Raw genomic sequence first — 19127 nt, forward strand, 5'->3', positions numbered from 1 at the left:
GCAGCACCATGAAAATGTCACCGATTATCACTTGAAACGAGGAGGTGTCAGACGACAGTCTGTGAATCAGCTCTATCTGACAGTGGAGGAGACACATGGGCCGATTATCTGCTCGTTTATTGATCCATGAGGTAATTACAAGCTTGTTATTGAAGCTGCGGGTTACAAACAAAAAGAAGTAAAAGTAAAGTATTCAGTTTAAACTAGAGCGGAGCGGCTGAGTTAAAACAAACCTTTTCAGGACATATTCTCAGAGTGTCTTTCATGTTTTTATTTGCTGTGTGTAGGTGCAGGTTTCCCCACAGCAGCAGGATTGATTCAGAGCCCACCGGGAACCATCTCGCCTCCAGCTGGACTCCGTATTGACATTCTGATATAATATCTTTGTCGTGTTTGCAGCCTGAACCTTAAGGCTTTAATGTGCTTCTGCAAAGACTCAAAATACCTCTTGTGAAAGTCGCTGTATGTAGGTCACACGGCTGTTACCCTAAATGGCTGAAATGCTGATAGAAAGGAAGCAAGTCTGCTTTGACGTGAAAAAACAGGGTTAGCGTTGTGAAGACACGTTTTGTTTCTGAAAGTCTTTCATTTTTTCTCATGCATTTTTTGTAGACCTATCACATGCATGTGATTCGGCAGATTATGGTATTCTGGTAGAAAAGATATGCTCAGCTGGCTTAGATCAACAGCACATTAAATGGTTTTATTCTTGTATTTATTCTCCTGGTCCACTTTTATTCACCTACAAACTGCAGCCATCGAGCTACAGGCAGTTCTTTTTCTACACTTTAGAAAAAGAAATCAGGAGATGAACAACCAAACTTGGCGCACAGGTATATGTTAGGCCCCTGAAGGTTCTTATTTACATCAGAAATTATGATGTAATCATGGTGCCTAGCAGTCATAGCCAAGAGCCTAACGTATTATTTATATCAACAAAACTTCCGTCCATCCATTTTCTTCCACTTATTCTGGGTTTCTTCCAGGTCACAGGGGTGTATAAGTGCACATGGCACCAAGAAAACCCTAGACTGCGGGTCGATTTTCTAATCACTGGGAACGCCAGGCAGAGGCTCCCATTTCCGAGATCTTCAACTCCCACCTTCAGCAGAGCTTTAACAGCAGTCCGAGAGAGACTGGGGACACCGAGTCCAAATAAACCATGTTCAGCACCTCCATTGTTGAAGCTGCTGCACTGAGCTGCAGCCACAAGGTGCTCGGTGCCTTTCACCGTGCTAACGCCCAAACTAAATGGTTGACTCCGGTGGTGAATGGAACCATTAGGCAGAAAAAGGAGTCCTATCGGGCTTGGTTAACCTGTGGGACTTCGGAGGCAGCCGATAGGTCCTGACAGGCCAAGCGGAGCGCAGCTCGGGCAGTGGCTGGAGCAAAAATTCATGGGAGGAGTTTGGAGAGGCCACGGAAAAAGAATTTCAGACTGCTTCGAAGAGATTCTGGCAAACCATCAGGCGACACAGGAGGGAAAAGTGGTGCTCTACCTAAACTACACCGCACTGTGTATAGTGCAGGCAGAAAGAATACTTTACCACATCTGCTAAATGTATCACATCTCATGCATTTCAGAAAAATTCTAATCAGACATAAGTTTGTTCTAAACTCTGATAAGACTGAGTGCATGTTAAAATGATCCAGCCTATGGTTTATATTGTATGTTATATTCATAGTTACAAAAGTGAAACTGTTGACTCTTAAAGATATTTATGGTGGTGTTGTTTATATGGAAAAAAGCACTTGATTCTTTCTGTTACAGCGTACTGGTTTTATTTCAGTTCAGGGGTTTATTTCATTGAAGTATAAGTTTACATGTATCTGCAGTTATTCTTACACATGCTTATTTAAAACTGTGAACATGTATAATGTGTCTTTGTATTATTTGTCTGACTCTATATTATTGCACATCCTTTGTGCACAGGTCACTCTTGAAAGAATAATCGCTGGTTTTGAGGAACTTGAAGAATTATAGCAGGGTCTACCTTATAGTATAAAGCATCCTTAGGCAACTGCTGTTGTGATTTGGCACTGTATAAATAAAACTGAATTGAATTGAGTAGAAAATTTGAATTGATTTAAAAAGTGCTGAATTCAATGATCCTCAACATGGAGATTTAAAAGTACAGCAGCCAGTAAAGATGAGGAACTGCCGCTGCTTTTTAAAAACACTATTAAGAAGTAAAAGAAGTAGCAAAGAAGCTGAAGGAAAAGAGAGCGAGAGGGCCTGAAACACCACTGGGAACTGCTTTCAGATGCAGAGACCGTCCCACGGATGAATACTGTAGGAGAGCGGTTGTCATGGAAACAGGGAGGCAAAGCTGGCTCTTCATAGGGCTATATAAGATAGACCCCCTCCTCCTCCTCCTCCGTCTATAGATACACAGCCAGGACAGGAAGCCAGAGTGTAACCTGCAGCTCGGCTTCCTGCGGACTCAGACAAAGACAGGACGGGCGGTGCAGGTACACGAGAAGTCAGTTCATCCGAGACACGACTACAGGGTGCAAACCTGTTATTACGGCTAAACGCTGCTTTTAGACAAATGATTACAGATTACAGAACAACAACAACAACAACAGTACTTGTTCTGACTTCTTAACACGAGACTTTCAAGGAAAGATCAAAAGAAACATGTAAACAGGAAAATATAACCTTTATGTTTGTTTGTTTCTATTCTTTGCTCAGCAGACTGAGCAAAGAATAGAAACAAACAGAAATTACCTATTGAAAACTGGCCTGTAACCTAGTTTAAATCAAGAAGATCTTTAAGACCCTGTCAAGGACAGGGTAAATCTGGTCCTTCACACTTTTTAAACTGATCTAAATATAATTTTTTGCTCCTCACAACTTTCAACAACATTAATGGTAATAATCTGCAAATTAATAAAAATGTTTTAATCTTATCTGATTTTCTCTGAGCATAAAAAGAGGTCGTATCTATTTGATATGAGATCATTTTTGTTTTGTAAACATCAAATTTGTCATTTTGATGTTCGCATCCACAATCCAGAGGGTTAGGCTTATTGTGCTGCTGACAAGAAACAGGCTTCAGAAAGTCAATGAACTGAAAAGAGAACTACAGAACAATATGTGTCTTTGAAGCTAATTTCAAAATGATGGAGATGTAAAGACAAGTTTCACTTTTATGTGCAGGCAGTTTTATAGCTGAAGGTTTGGCTAAGATTATTTTAATGACACTAAACATTCACTTTTTTCATTTTTTTTTATTAAACCAACCCTTTCATATATTTTCTGTCATGCTATACTTATTTTTATAGAGCTATTCTAGTTTATTTAAGCTATTTCGTTTTAGGCTATATTCAATATTTTGGCTGCTGGGATAAATAAACATTGTTTTAAGTTAATGAGGAGGTTTGGGCAATGTGCTCATCCTATGAGATACATAAAGGATATAGCCATCATAACATGCTTCAGAAAAAATGATTAGGTATTTTACGCTCACTCTTTCTCTGTCAGACAGAGCTGAACTGTAAAAAAGCGATCTACATACCTACCCTCACCTATAGTCACGAGCTTTCTCCTAAGGGTGGCTGGCTTCTCCCTTAGAGACAGGCTGAGGAGTTCAGTCATTTGATAGGAGTACAGACTAGAACTGCTACTCCTCCACATCAAAAGGAGCCAGTTAAGGTGGTTCGGGCATCTGACACGATGCCTCCTGGGTGAAGTGTTCTGGACACGTTCTAGCAAGAGGAGGCCCGGGCCAGATCCAGGACATGCTAGAGAGATTTTATCTCTCAGCTGGCCTGGGATGCCTGGGTGTTTCCCCGGCAAAGCTCGAGGAGAAGGCTAGGCTGGGGAGAGAGAAGGAGAGATCTGGGCTTCTATGCTTAGATAGATGAGCAGATAAGCGTGAGAAAATGGACTGATGGATAGATGGACAGGATGGTTGGAAGTTATGGAAGGCAAAAAGAATGTGTGGCAGGTGATTTCACTTAGAAAACACAAGAACCAATCAGTAATGAGAAAAAGATGTCAGGAGGTGGAAAAGGAAAGGGGTGAATCTTATGTGTTCAACTTCCTGCACAACTATGACACTGTCATATTTAGGCTGCAAAGAACTTGTAAACATATCTTCAAGGTCAAAAATTAAAATTCATTATTTTGCTTTTACGTCAGGATTTATTTGCTTTTACAAAATGTTCCATTCCACCCCTTAACTGTCACATCAGGCTTGTGAAACAGGTGGTTGTGAGTTGGCTCCATGGTAGAACTGTGATCAAATATATTCCTTTGGTTAACTAAATGTTATAAAAGTTAATTTAACTTTTTAGGGGGTAATGGTTTAGAGCTTTATGTAAATCAAACTGTACTTGAAAAGGCATTAAATATGAGTCATTTGAATGATGTCTTCCTATGATGAAGAGAGAGAGGTGCTAAAAGGAAAGCAGAACATTAGATCAGAATGACTTTAAGGTTTTCAGGCTCATGTGCAGACCGGTGCTCTGATACATATGAAATACATGAAAGGTTTAAAAAAATATTTTGTACAGTTGTGAGACAAACATTTAAGTACTTATGTAAAAGCTGGAATCGTGCAAAGGTTTTAGCATTAAAATGTACTAAAAATACTTGAACATACTCATAATGCAGAATCATATTCATAATATTATTGGATTAGAATCATTGATTCACTCCTTGGTATATAACTTAAATCTGATTGCTGGAGACAGCTTACACTGCTCATTTAATGCTTTGCAGATTTATCTATAATATAACAGCATCATATATTGGCAGGTTTATTTCTGCAGAGTGGCATGGAGTGCAAAGTACAAAACCTGCATCCAAATTATAATGGGGTAGAAGAAGAAAGTAGTATAAGGATAGGCACCGAATGCAATGGTAATCCAACCAATCACAGCTTTGAGTTCCTTTTTTGGGAGCAATCAGGCTGAAGTAACAAATAATTCTTATTCTTAATGTCAGCAGCCTGATTACACATTGAAATAAGAGTTTAAGGTTACTGAAATACCCAGTTTGTTCTTAGTCTTTTGGAAAACACAGCAGGAAGGCGACGCCGGTTGTGCAGGACAGAACGAGGATTTCACTCATAATTGTAGGGCTGTGCGATATGACCGACATAAGACATCTATCGTCCCGATAACGATATAAATTACAAAATTTTAACATTTTCTGTAAATTCTGTGAATCTCGGGCAGCTCGACTTACGTGAAGTGTTTCCAGCTGGGCGTCGAGTAGCTGGAGTCGAGTGTTTTAACCGATGCATGAAGCTATACATTTTTAGACATAAATTGTAACGGCCGCCGTTTTCTTTGTGAGTATTTATTACACGGCGTGCTGCGGGGAAAAACCTGTTCTAACGTTTGAGTCTAAGGTTTATTTTTAGGCACCTGACGCCTCTTTTTTGTTTCTCATCCGTAAATACTCTGCATACTTTTTCACGTGATTCAGTTTATTTTGAAAAGTCTCAACAGGATCTTGAGCTTTATTGTGAAAGGTTTATGTGGAAAATAAACAAGCGGACACGCGATGGTGTTACCGTCGTTGTTGCTAACGACAACGCATAAAAACAGGCGCTTGTCTGTCGGTAGTGTGGTTATATTAAATATAAGAGAAAGAGAGAACTTTAAGAAATGAATATAGCCACTACAGTGACCATCAAAAGTGTAAAAATAATATTGCCGTAAACAGTTTATTTTGCGACGCCACAAAACAAACGATATATCGAACAGCCCTACATAATTGTGACTTAAAGTAGATCCGTGCCAACTGTAAACTGTATGTGTGACCATGTGCACAAATAGAAAGTTGACTTTTTCTCTAAGAGTGTAGCCTTGTACACTTCAGAGCTCATCCTGCTACTTTTTTCGGCAGTCACATGATCAACAAACACCAGTGACCCAGTTCCTCTGACACATACATGCCCATGCAATAACAATCCCTCCTCTGAGTTTGACAGATGATGTGATATGCTTCATATCATGAGCTGTTTCTCTCCTTCTCCCTGCTTTACTCCTCCCATCATTCTGGTCCAAGTTCATATTAGCTTCTTCTGTCCAAAGAGGAAGGAACTGGCTTTTTAGCAGGATTTTTGAAATGAAGCCTAAAGCCAAAATGACTAAATAAGTTCAAGGAGCCTCTATGATACTTGGATGATAAACCATGGAAGTAATTCTGTAATAATTCTCATGCACTTTAAATGTCTTCAGCTGTTTTTCATGAGCAGGACAGTTTCTGGAATCTTTCTGTTGGGCTTACTTTGTTTCTTTCAGCCTCCTTCACTTGCATCAGCGTCTCTTTTGACCTCATACTAAGAGTTCCAGTGAAAAGACACCATTTACTCATTGCTGTCATGCAACAACAGTAAAGCTCATTAGTCAACGATGTCCACTTACTTTTGAACCTCAGAAAATGGGGGGTGGTGTATAAAATGCCTGCCTAACAAAGTTAATGCAATACCTTTTTACCCTCCCTGAATTAAAGCGGAAAGTCAGTACTTCCACTATGGAGGTGTATGGAGCAAAAACTACAAAAAAAGAAGTGTCACCGTTCAAAAACTCATGGCTCTAACTGTATACAGATAGGAAAGAAAATACTAAAAATATAATCTATCTATCACATATGATTCCTAAGAGCAGAGACAGGCATACAAAGAAATTTCCGGACTCTTCTGCCTGTTCTGTATCCTGAAATCATCTTGTTTCTGGCCTGCAGAGTCTCTGGATGGAAAAATTTGCCTTCACTCAGCATGAACACGCCTGCAAATGATTACAGTGTCTACACACTCAAATCTAATCCTGTCACAAACGTGGACAAATGTTGGCAGCCCTGACACAAAAATTCGAGCTGTTTGCTGACCGAACAAAAACAGAGTGGGGCAAAACAAGTGTCATCAACGAGTGGAAATGTTACACAGCTCCTGCACTTTGCAACACTATTCATACACTTTGCCCAGCAGTGCAAAAAGGCTTCTTCAGAAAAGAGATTTCAAGGACAAGCCCTTCCTCTACATAAATGAAAAAAAGGAGAAAAGAAAAGAAAAACCCCGAGGACTAAAAACTGGAGAAAAAAAGTCTGATTCTTGTCACATTCCATCAGACAAAGAAGTCCGATATGCTTGGAGTGAAGTCAAGCTCAAGAATGGAGTGGTTTGTGCAGAAAATGGAGCGACAGAGAGGCTTACAGCTTTATCTGCGATTCCTACAATAGTACAAAAAAACCAAAACTGGGAGTGCAAATAAATGTTTCAGAAGCAGATAAACATCAATAATACCAGCAGCAGGAAGCAGGATTTACATGGAGGAGACAAAGAAGAATAAGGGTGTTTACAGTAAAATCCAGGCAGTGAGAGCTGAGGGTTAAACGCAGCCTTTGAACGGAGGCGGTGGGAAGCCTCACATCCATCCTGCTCGCCTCGCAGACAAAGCTCAGCAGTGACCTTTGACACAGATTCATCGGGTTTACTTGATGATTTCTAACATGGAAAAATTATAGAAACAACACAGTGAGGCTGTAACCCTGTCTTACAGTTATGAGCTGGGACTTTTAATAGAAAAGACAAGAAAATACCATGACAGCATCAAATCACAGCAACCTCTCCCACTAAAAGAGAGGCCTTTTCTTTTAGTTAAATCAGCGGGAAGCTGCAAAATATATTTAATCCTGATAATGAACATGACACGGCTTATTGAGACTAATTAAGATTCTGAAAACAGTGCTTCTAACTATAATTAATGGAAACACCGACACAAGTCCAAACAGGCTTGCAATCAACTTGCCCAACATATTCTTTTTAGCTAGACTTTAGGCCAAAGTTTATATCGAACTCTGGGCCTCTCTGAGCTGACTGGTTGTAACTGACTGACTTTTATACCATTATTAGAATCATAAAATATTTTTACAAAAAGTAACACAAACACCTGCATACAATTCAGATTTTCCAGCTCACGCCTTTAGACACCAGTAGAGTAAACACTGCAAAAACAAAATTAATCAACAGGAACAATTTAAGGAAACTGATTAACTTCCCACTGAGTGACTGAAAGAATTAAAATCAGACACACCTCCTCACATCTCTGACGGTAAGATGTAACATTAACGCTCTGTTTATGGAAGCAAACAAGAGGAAGTAACTCCACCAACATCCCGTCAACACCACCTCCTGCCCTCCGTTCTTGGACAGATAAGATTATGAGTTCTATTGGTTGAAGGACATTTCCTGAAGCAAGTACCAAGAGGCAACAACAAGCAGAAAACTATCACTAAAAATAACTCATACTTCAGTTTATAAGCCTAGGAGACAAACAAGCATCTGCCTACTAGTTTTAAAAACTGTTCAGTGAAATTTTTGGCCAATAATGTAACCATAGACACGTCTTTATTAGGATTTCTTATTTGCCACTTACATTTTAAGTGAATTTACTGAGGTATGTTCGGTTTTTATCCATTTTCCAACTTTAAACCTTCAATATCTAATTAATCTATTTGTCAGTTTGTTTGAAAAACTGTTAAAAAATAGGACAGTTATTTATTTATTTTTTGGTTGTTTATTTTATTTTATTTTTTTTTACTGGAGATAAACATAGTGGTGAAAAAATATTGGTTGAATTGGTATTTTATAACAATTTTATCCATCCAGGACTTCATTCAATTCATACCTAACATTGTACAATAACAATTTATTTTTCCATGTAACAAAAGTTAATGTAACAAAATAAAAAAGACAAATGGCGGCATCAGGAGCGGATGCCTGACAAACTGTTATTTTAAATGTTGGTATTGGCCAAAAAATTCCCATTACAGCACGAGGGCTTGTTTGTTTACCTGGAACAAGAGCGAACATAAATAACACAAAAAAAAAGAAAGAAAAAATACATTGGTATCGCCACGAGCTTAATAAAATATCTGCACAGAAATCACAATCAGCGCATCCCAAATATTTTATAATGAAGATTTATTTGTTCTCCCAGGCACATGGGAGGGAATAAAAAACAAGAAAACAAAGAAAAAAACATCAGATATTATTTATTAGAATTGACCTGTTTAACAAGCAGTGACTTCCTAAAATTTTATAAGATTTCTTCCATAGAACAGAGGTGAATGTAAATATTAATAAAAAAATGAAAAGAAAATGTTGGCATCACAACTAGATATACTTTGGATTATTATTTTTGCCTGTTGGTATCTGCCAGAATTTCACAATTTGGTGCATCCCTAATAGTTTATAATTAATTTGCCTCCCAGAAACAAGGGTAACCCTGAATATCAACAAAACCAAAAGGGACTGAAAAAAATATCGGCATCAGAACCCGATATCTGTCAAAAAACATCGGTATTCATCTATGATTCCACAGTTGGTGAATCCCTAATCCTACTATAATGATTGTAAGATATGTGGTATATGTGTCTTAAGTGCCAGGTGGGCCAATCTGAACAAAACTTGGCACATATATAATATATATATCAAATATTAACATGTGGTTTTTTTTTTTAAATGTTTTTATATTTTGATTTGTCTTCTACATTATGTTCACCATCCCCCTGCAAATGCAACATTACATACACCGTTTGTATTTTTTTTCCAAGTGTCAGGTTCAACATACTTAACTCATTCACTGCCATTGACGTCTATAGCCGTCAATGGCAGTGAATGAGTCAATGGGTTTAACTCATTCACTGCCAATGGCTGGCAGTGAATGAGTTAACATGGACCTAATTTAACAATAACAAAATTTTGTATCTGTGAAGAAATTCCATTTCAGTTGGGTAGGTGAGATGTTTAGAATTTTTCATACCATAATTACTGGTGACTCGAACAAATAATATAGTACAGATCTATTCTTTCCAGTCACGCAAGTGGGAATTAATAACAACAAACAAACAAACAAATAAATAAATAAATGATTGGGGGGATCAGATTTAGGTCCTAATTATTTTACAAAATGTCTTTATTGACCTAAAATTTCAAAATCGTGCAACCCTAGCTTCACAACATTGATAATGTCTTGTCGATTTAATCCCCCCAAAATCAAAAACACATTTAATTATTGTAAATGCTATGTCTTACATCTTTATATACAGTCTATGGCTTAAAGAGCAGCAGGAGAGAGAGTGGCAGAGAGAGGCAGACTTTAAGCCGGGGAGAAAGAGAGAGGGGGGGGATTATTATCATTAAAAATGTGCTGATCACCTGCATAAATTCGCCTTTACAGCCCGTTACTTCTATCAGATCACATCTGTGGCAGGGGTGCAGCACGCGCCCCATGTAGCCTAATTACGATACGCAAATGAGCTCAGGTGTGCATTTAAATACGAACCCGCTGACTTCACGGCTCTGTGCTGATTTCTTACCTGTTTTTCCAGCATGATCATTCTCTCAGTATCATGACCTTCATGGAGTGAGTATCCATGCGAGTTCTGCTTCAGCGCTAGACACACTCTTCCTCAGCCAGCATCTCCACGGACGAGCGAGAAAAATGTAAAAAAATAAAAGGTACTAATGGCTAACTGGCGTTACCCTTTGGAGGTTAGGAGACCCCTGCGATGTTTTATCCTTGAGATAAATGTCCTTGGTGACTTCAGCATGTCTTCGCAAGAATAAAAAAAAAGGCGGGGGGGCATTAAAGGAGTGTTTATTCATGGAGGAAAACACATCGGTCAGTGAGCAGGGAGGGGAAAACGGGCAGCTAACGTTAGCGTGCTAGCGTTAGCCGGCTATGATCAGATTTTTATTTGTCTCCTCGTGCCTTCATCCCAGTCACGCTCCAAAAACCGCACGGGGACGGTGTCCTCCAGCTCAGGCGCTCCCGAGCGAATCCCTGCCGCCGTTACTCGACGGCGGCATCCCAGCGGAGCGAAGAGTCCGAGCGGAGAAGGATGCGATGTGGCTCGACCAGTGAAAATGGATGATGCTGGTAGTACTGCTGCCGCTGCTGGCTGAGGGGGATTCTCCGCTTTCAGCAGGGCAGCAGGACGGTCCTCTGCTGCTGCTGCTGCGATCACAGAGAAAGTCGGAAAAACGACGCTCCTGAATGCACCACACGTAGACCGACGCATCCAGGGCAAAACAGGCGCTCCTGAACACACCTCAATTCAATTCAGTGCAATTCAGTTCAATTATGTAAATATTTTGCATTTAAAACACATTTATCAATTATTTAAAATAAAACAAAACTAACAACGACGATCTAAACACAAAGCCGTGTAAAACCTATGGCACGAGGGCCGGAAATAGCCCTTTAAAGGGGCAAACTTGGCCAGTGGATGTCTGTGTTAAAACTGCAGAGAAGTTGTCAGAAGTCCAATATTATTTACTGTTCAGTTCAATTTAATTTATGTGATATCCCACATAATTCCACAGGTCTGGAAATATATATACTTAATTTATTCCAAAAGTTGAGAAAAATCCTGTCATAAAGCAGCTACAACACACACAAAAAACAAAAACATTCAGCTCAGTAAAACAAAGGTGAATGAGGAATAATGTGAATATTAGCAAAACAAAATAAAAAGACAAAAAGGTATCTCTTTGCTATTGTTATTCAGTATCAGTTTTAGATCATTTTGCATCTATTTGTGTCTGTTTTATGTTCTTTATGGTTGCTTTTACAATTTAATTATTGTTTCCATCTTTGCAGTGACTCTTAGTCTCCACTTGGTTATTTTTAGCATCTCTTTATGGCGGTTTCGCATCCTGTTGTTTTCCATGTAGTTGTAATTTGCAGGTCTTTGTAGTCCTCTGAGGTCTGTGATGATGTCATGTTTGCATCTCTTGGTTTTACATCTGTATCTGTCTCCATCTCACCCTATCCCTATTCCCAGCATCTTCTTCTGCGTGCCCTCTGCACTACACCCATGAACCTCCTCTGGGGTGTTCCTCTTTTTCTCCTGTCTTACAGCTCCACATTTAACATCATTTATCTAGTAAAGTTACCATCTTTCATCTGCACATGTCCAAACCATCTCAACCTGACCTCTCTAACTTTATCTGCTTGTTTGTTTGTTTTTGTCTCTTTACAGTTATTTTATATCTCTTTGTGGTGATTTTGCCTTTCTCTGTTCATCATTTAGCGGTTTTGCATCTATTTGATGTCTTTTTACCCCCTTGGTTCCCTTTTCATTGCACCTTTTCTCAGGTTTTGCCTTTGCGCGCCACTGGGGGCGGCACACACCCTGACAGGCTCAGCTCAGGGCGCCCAAACCCTATCCCTCGTGGTGCATTCTGGGACTTTATGTAAAGCCAACATGGCAGCCTCCTGCGCCAGAACACTCACTAAGGTCGGCTTGTCTTTTCTGGAGTCTCCAGCAGCCCGTCGGTCCGGCGCCTTCTCCTACCTGCTGGGGAATGTGGGCGCGCACGGATCCAGGAGGGCGTACGGCACCGGCGGAGCGGGGTTCCGGTCCAAACTGCTCTCCGGTGTGCGCCAAGGGGGAGGCAGGGTGCTGGGCTGCGCCTTCCTGCTGGGTGGAGGTTTGGGTTTATATCAGACTGTGAAGCTGTCCGTCCAGCAGCACCTGGCCGAGGAGGAGAGGAAGGTCAGTGAGGTAAGTGGGTGTCTTTGATCATCACCGTCTGCCTGCAGTAAGCTCACCTGCCTGAGGTGTGTGCAGCCCGGGTCACTTGTCAGACCCCAGCGGCTGCGGACATCTGCCACTTCTTCTGAATACTGCCTTTTATTGTGTTTCTACTGGAGTAGAAACACAATAAAAGCTTTCAAAATGCGCTGTTGTTTAGTTTTAAAATTAAGTTTACAGGTTTGTCTGTAACGTTTTGCTTTTACTGGATCTGCTCTGTATGAACTACAGGCGGTCTGCTTTACGGTGTGTTAGTGGCTGGAGAAATGCTGTGGATCACTGCTGTCTGTGTGTCTGCAAACGTTTCTGGGCCTGGATCCCCTTTATCTGTACGTGCACAGCTGTAATAGCCATCAGCAATAAACCTTTGCAGTCACTGTGCTTCACAAACGTTTGCTCTTGAAGCCTTGAGGTGTTCTTGCACATGGATATATATATATATATATATATATCTATATATATATATATCTATATATATATATATATATATATCTATATATATATATATATATCTATATTAGTGTCGCAGAATTGTGCACCTCACCCTCCTTTCTTTCCCACACACCTGCACTGAGTAGGAGACGCTCTGTATCTCATTGTACATGTGTATAGTGACAATAAAAGGTATTCTATTCACCCACCTGCAATGTGTTGCAGGTTTAACTTAGCATTTATAAGCAGTATTATCACCTTATCAAGCACCACTAGCTTTGCATAATTCACAGTTCATAATAATCCTTATCTCATACTTGTCTCTCATGCTCCCCCTCAGTAGCTATATTCAGGTCCTGCCTCTTTAAACACCTCCTGCCCCACACCCCTTATTAAAAGCCCACTTTCTTTTGATTGGCCAGCTTCCATTAGCCTGTTGTGGAGTAGTATTAGTTCTTTCAGATCCATAGACAGTATAAAAGATGGACAGAAAAATAAGCTTGCATTCTTTTTAGCAGCCCTTTGCCAAGCTGGGGGTGGCAGCTCTTAAGTGTCCACATACTTTAGCCTCATAGCGCTCTCCTTTCCTCTGCTGCCTCCTTCCAGGCTCCAGGAGGCAGTCTGAAGCTGACCCTGTACCAGTACAAGACCTGCCCGTTTTGCAGCAAGGTGCGAGCCTTCCTGGACTACCACGGGCTGCCGTATGAGATCGTGGAGGTGAACCCGGTGATGAGGAAGGAGATTAAGTGGTCTACCTACAGAAAGGTGCCCATCCTGATGGTGGATGGTGAGGTGGTAAGACATTTGATGTCATCTTAAATCTTTGAGAGGGGGGGGGGGCACTGTTGAGAGAACAAAGTTAAGACTTGTTATGTTTTTGTCAAACATTCAGACAGATTTTAATTTCTGGCATGCCTTCATAACCCTCACTCACCACAATTTATATATTTTATATTATTTTAAGGATATTGTCTTAAAATCCCAACACTAAGAGCAGTCTGAGGACTGGGCTTCTGGCTCACAGGAGTCACTTACTCACAGAATTTGTATGACAGAAAATAAAGAAAAGCATGTCCGCAAAAAAAAGAAGAGAAACCTTTGTCCAGTCTCTAATTAAGTACCTAAAAAATGTGCCGGTTTTTCCTGTGAAACCCTTCATGTCCTGCTCTATTTCCTTTTTTTTAAATCTGCAGCAACTGAATGACTCGTCTGTCATCATCAGCTCGCTCAAGACCTATTTAGTCAACAAGTAAGTTGTGACTTCCTTCACTTGTTATTTCATGAGGAATTTTGTTTAGATTTTCTGTTAATCACTTCGAATAAAGCTCTGAGAAATAATTTGATAGTGTAAAATCTATAAAATCTCAGGTGGGAAACTCTGTGGTTCAAATACATCCCACCCTGATCAGAGCATTAAAACTAAAATGCAGAAAAAACTATTTTAAAAGTCTTGTTATTAAAAAATGTTATTATAATGTTATTATTGTACTTGATGTATGTGAAGTTTATTTCTATATTTTACTGAGAAAATATTAGAATTTAGAAAATATGCTGATTGTTATTCGACTAGTTAAATCCTTGGTCTTGTGTTCTGAGGGCAGGGTTTCTTATTTTGGTTTCCAAAGAAGTAACAATGCAATACATTTAAATAAACCTCACAGTTTGGATGCTTGGGTTAATATTTTAAGAAAAACATTTCGTTAGCTTCATAGCATAAGTGCCTAAGTCATTGACTTAGTCAAATGACTTAGGCAATTATGCTATGAAGCTAACGATTTGTAAAATTTCTGTGGGGGGGGTTAAGTGACCCACTGCAGCAAGTGTGTTGTTATTTAATACTAATTGTAAAAACATAATTTAATGTTTCATTCTTACTTCCTTTGGTGTGGAATACACTTGGATGTGATTTTTATCCAGCTCAGTGTTCTTGTCTTGAAATGGCATCAGTAAGCCAGTGTGGCCACAAGAGGAACTGCAGTTCCTCTTGTGGCCACATGAGGCTGGATCCAAAAGTGAGCACGTCACTATAGATGCCCCGTGTTAAATGGTCAAACTGTACACTAGAAATATATTGTCAAAAAATAGAGTGGATAGTTTCTCTCTTCATAACAGTTCTTAGTGGGGCTCATCCACCTGGATAAATGAGTTGGAGGCATCAAAAAATCTTTACCTTTGGGGTTTTTTTGCAGGAAGAAGAGCATGTCCGACATCCTTCGCTGCTACCCGGAGATGAAGTCGGTGAATGACAGGGGGAAGGAGGTGATCGAGTACAACAACAAGTACTGGCTGATGCTGAGCGAGGGCGAGACCGTCGCAGTTTACCCACAGAAGGAAATGCAGAAGTAAGCCAAGCCCTGTTTCTCACACGCAATTATTAGCGGACTCTTATTTTGAAAGGTAGCACGTGGGTGTAACCCAAAGACTGTGGAGCATTATTGCTCTCAGGCTTGTGATTGGTCAGCTGATATGAAGCCTCTACTTTTAGCAATGGGAGATTTCTGTTTTCATCATTCTAATGAAGATCTGTGTGATGAGCATCTGTTGGAAGGAAAAATCTTAAATCTGCATGAAAATGTGGTGGTGGTGGAGTTTTCTGCAAACTAAAGTCATGTGGTCCGCATCAGACCGCGACTCCATCTTTTCTGTGGATCGTAAATGTTTTCTGCTCTGATTTCAGAGAGGAGATGAAGTGGCGTCAGTGGGCTGACGACTGGCTCGTACACCTCATATCTCCCAACGTGTACCGAACCACCAACGAGGCCCTGGCCTCCTTCGACTATATCGTACGTGAGGGCAAGTTTGGTACTTTTGAAGGCTTCTTCGCCAAATATGTTGGCGCTGCGGCCATGTTTGTCATCTCCAAAAGGCTGAAAAGTCGGTATGTGGTGTTAGATAACAGGCTATCGCGTTTCTGGTAATTTTAAGGTTTTTGGGGACGTGAGGTATTAATTTTCACTCCTTTGACCCAACAGACACAATCTCCAGGACGACGTCAGGGAGGATCTCTACAAGGCTGTCAACGACTGGGTGGCAGCCATTGGCAAGAATAGGAAGTTCATGGGTGGAGATCAGCCCAACCTGGCAGACCTGGTGAGGAAACGCAGCTTAGGTCCAGCTCAGGCTTGGTCCAGGGTCCAACTTAGGCTTGTTACTAATTTAATGTACGTAAATTAGCCTGATTAAAGCTTCACCACAGACCGATAGAGATAGAAAGAGGTAGTTTTCAGGTCTGAAAAGTGAAGCCAGTGTTGAAGCAACTTAAACCTGTTTTCTGTAATGGTCAGCAGGTGCTTGAATAATACATCTTGTTCTGCAGATGTTTTAGAAAACACGCACTGATGGCCTCGAATACAAATTTTAGGTCTAGATTACTAATATTTTGTCCATGTGCCTGTTCGTTGTGTATCTCCAGCTGTTGATTTGCTCCACCTCACTTAAACTCGGCAGGTGTGATGCTGACGAGCTGAATAAGTGCTGTAACAAGTTTAATGTTGTGTGGATGAGCTGTTCTCATCTTATTTTGGCTAAAAGTTGGTTTCTGTTATCAGCGTTTCCCCTGCGGTGACTACTCCTGCTCCACGCTGCATGTTGGGGGCGGGGCCTACATACACGCTGATCCATGTTGGTTTGATTGACATTGTGAGGACATTCAATCCCATTATTGCCCTCTCAAGCCTCTTACCACTAAGCTAACCCTTAACATAACTTTAAAACTAAGTCTTAACCCCCAGAAGCGAGAGCTCGCCACAGTGTGTGATGTGTTTGCAGACCATCTATAAAGGACAGTTACAAAAATAACTTGGTTACACTCCCCCAGATGGAGGCGCTGCATTGGTGCCCAGTTTGTTCTACGTTTACAAAAAATGTGTGTACTTTCCTTTAAACATCTGTAGTTCAAAAGGATCATTTTCTTGCTGGTGTTCACATCAATGTGAGTGCCATCAAGAAAGTTACTCTTTGTATTTGTGCTTGTTTTAAAGCATAATGTTTATTGTTACTGTAAAAGTAACACTTTAATTACACAATTTTAGTATTTTTATTTTAGTTACTTTATGTAACAAAACCAGGCAGATAGCACTGGATGGAACACTTTACTGTGTGACTGACAACCATTAGCCAATGAGCATGTAGATCTACCTCACAATTCTAACATCCAATTTAAAAACACGACAAAATGGCTTCACTATGTCCATCCTTAGTATACAGTCCATTATATCCACTCCTTTATGACATCACAGAGATCCAAGAGCAGAAAAAACCCCTGAAATACGGCATTTCGACCAGTCCCTGAGCTTTTGGCTCACAGGGATTGCCTAATTATTTGAAACTCTGGTCATGTTTCATACAAGCAGCCACAATTTTAACAGTGAGTAAACTTTAGGAAAAAAGTTATTTTTAATCTTCAGGCTTTGCACCTGTGCTCTTCTGTTACAGTCAGTGTTTGGAGTCCTGAGGGTGATGGAGGGCCTGCAGGCGTTTGATGACATGATGGCGAACACCAAAGTGAAATATTGGTACAGACGCATGGAGAGCGCCACGCTCAACCACGAGGGTCTTAACGCTGAGCCTTATAAACACTGAACAGTAAAAGCTCCTGAAGGACGGCAACCAGAAGACGACCACCGCCAGGTCTTGTAGTGGTCACTCAACTTCCTGAACCTGTTAATTCTTGTGAGTGGGTTTTTAATTGACTCCATCATTAACAGAGCTGCTTTTGTGGATCAAATCTGCTCGTTTAAAGGTCTGTCATTTTTACTGGCCTCTAGTGGTGAAATAGACGAACTGCAACAACAATATCACTGAAACACTTGATCTTGTTTTGTTATTTTTAAGGAACAGAAAAGTCACATCTTCAGAGTACGGTTAAAGGAGAAATCTGCACATATTCATGCAGCTAGTCTTCTTCATCCACATATTTTTGAATTACTTTAGGTTTTTTCCATTCTCATTCATCAGGCAGTCTACAGTGTGGCTATGAACAAAATTAAACTGATTTCCAGGTCGAGACTGGTGTGTGAAGGAAAGACGTGATTGTTCCCTACGCTGGTTTGTCCTTTTGAACATAGGAATTTAGAAACTGGCTGTATAAATTATTTCTTGTAACACTGTTTATTTCTGAGCTAGAGTTTTACGCCTACTTCTCTCACATGGGAAAATCTTGGAAATCAAAATCGTCTGTGCTCAGGACTGCAGAGTCTGAGGCTCGTTTCTGCAGCTTTGTGTGGAAAAACGGTTCATGTTCTCTGTATTTATTTCAGATGATTGTTCCTCTGATGCAGTGTCGGTCAAGCCATGACGAATCGATATGTTCTGCGACTGTTTGGGTAAAAAATGTACGAATAATCATCGAGCTGGCACCGAATGTGTTTAATATGCAATATTTCAGCCGCAGCTGAAGTAACTGTAATAAAAACGACTCCGTGTGCATAGATGTAAAAAGGTCAAATAAAAAAGGTAAACATGAAGGTTGTCTCTTTTTAAACCACATGTTGGTGCAGTTAATGTGTTACAGTTTTATAAAAATGTGTGTTTCTGATCTAAAACCCGCAGCACAAGGGCCGGTGTCCTGCAGGCTTTAGATCTCACCCTGGGCCAACACACCTGAATCAAATGATTAGTTCATTACCAGGCCTCTGGAGAACTTCAAGACATGTTGAGGAGACAATTTAGCCATTTAAACCAGCTGTGTTGGATCAAGGACACATCTAAAACCTGCAGGACACCGGCCATTGAGGCCTGGAGTTCCCCATCCCTGGTTTAAGGGGTAAATTAGGTTAGAGTTTAAAGGGTTAAGCCACATGCTTGAATACCAGTTTTTACTGAATTACACTTCAGTCTCACTTCATCTACTTTAGGCATTTAAAATCTTACGAAAAATTGTTTCAGGACATTTTAATGCAAATTAAAATCTTATTTGTAGCATAAGGAATTAAGGTCCTTTTAGGACCATGTCCCCCTATGAAGGCCTTCCTGGAAACCCTAAATCTTAGACTATTCCTCTGTGTCAGCACCTTCACTTTGTCTTCTGGCGTTCCTTTTGGGCTCGCCATATTGGCTTCCATCTCAACCCATCCTAGCAACCTTTTCTGTCACGTCAACCGTCTGCATGTCCTTCACTAAATCTATGAATCGT

General features: G+C 40.3%; 2 protein-coding genes across 2 annotated transcripts in view; one reads left to right on the top strand and one right to left on the bottom strand.

Annotated features, from left to right (window-relative positions):
• Positions 1-10549, bottom strand: part of LOC146697568 (ral guanine nucleotide dissociation stimulator-like) — a 56391-nt gene extending 45842 nt beyond the window's left edge. The window contains exon 1 of the mRNA XM_085476358.1: positions 10340-10549. Within this exon, the coding sequence (XP_085332484.1) occupies positions 10340-10360 (21 nt within the window). The 5' untranslated portion in view covers positions 10361-10549. The remainder of the gene's footprint in view (positions 1-10339) is intronic.
• A 576-nt stretch (positions 10550-11125) lies between these two features.
• On the top strand, positions 11126-18459 carry ptges2 (prostaglandin E synthase 2). Its single transcript, XM_085476359.1, has 7 exons — positions 11126-12532; positions 13601-13789; positions 14188-14243; positions 15184-15336; positions 15672-15872; positions 15967-16084; positions 17429-18459. Exons 1-7 carry the CDS (start codon positions 12077-12079, stop codon positions 17573-17575), a joined length of 1320 nt encoding a protein of 439 aa, XP_085332485.1. The 5' UTR covers positions 11126-12076; the 3' UTR covers positions 17576-18459.
• The last annotated feature ends 668 nt before the right edge of the window (positions 18460-19127 follow it).

This window comes from Copadichromis virginalis, linkage group LG12 (assembly GCF_057382275.1).
Source record: "Copadichromis virginalis isolate Kocher_CV1m ecotype Utaka linkage group LG12, C_Virginalis_male_GT1.1, whole genome shotgun sequence".
Lineage (NCBI taxonomy): Eukaryota > Metazoa > Chordata > Actinopteri > Cichliformes > Cichlidae > Copadichromis > Copadichromis virginalis.

Excerpts from the sequence above, each read along its gene's own strand:
- ptges2 (XM_085476359.1), top strand. The coding sequence starts at position 12,077 with ATGTCTTTTTACCCCCTTGGTTCCCTTTTCATTGCACCTTTTCTCAGG. Across the intron at positions 12,533-13,600 it reads AGGAGAGGAAGGTCAGTGAG|GCTCCAGGAGGCAGTCTGAA; the intron begins GTAAGTGGGTGT and ends GCCTCCTTCCAG. Across the intron at positions 15,873-15,966 it reads TCCAAAAGGCTGAAAAGTCG|ACACAATCTCCAGGACGACG; the intron begins GTATGTGGTGTT and ends TTGACCCAACAG.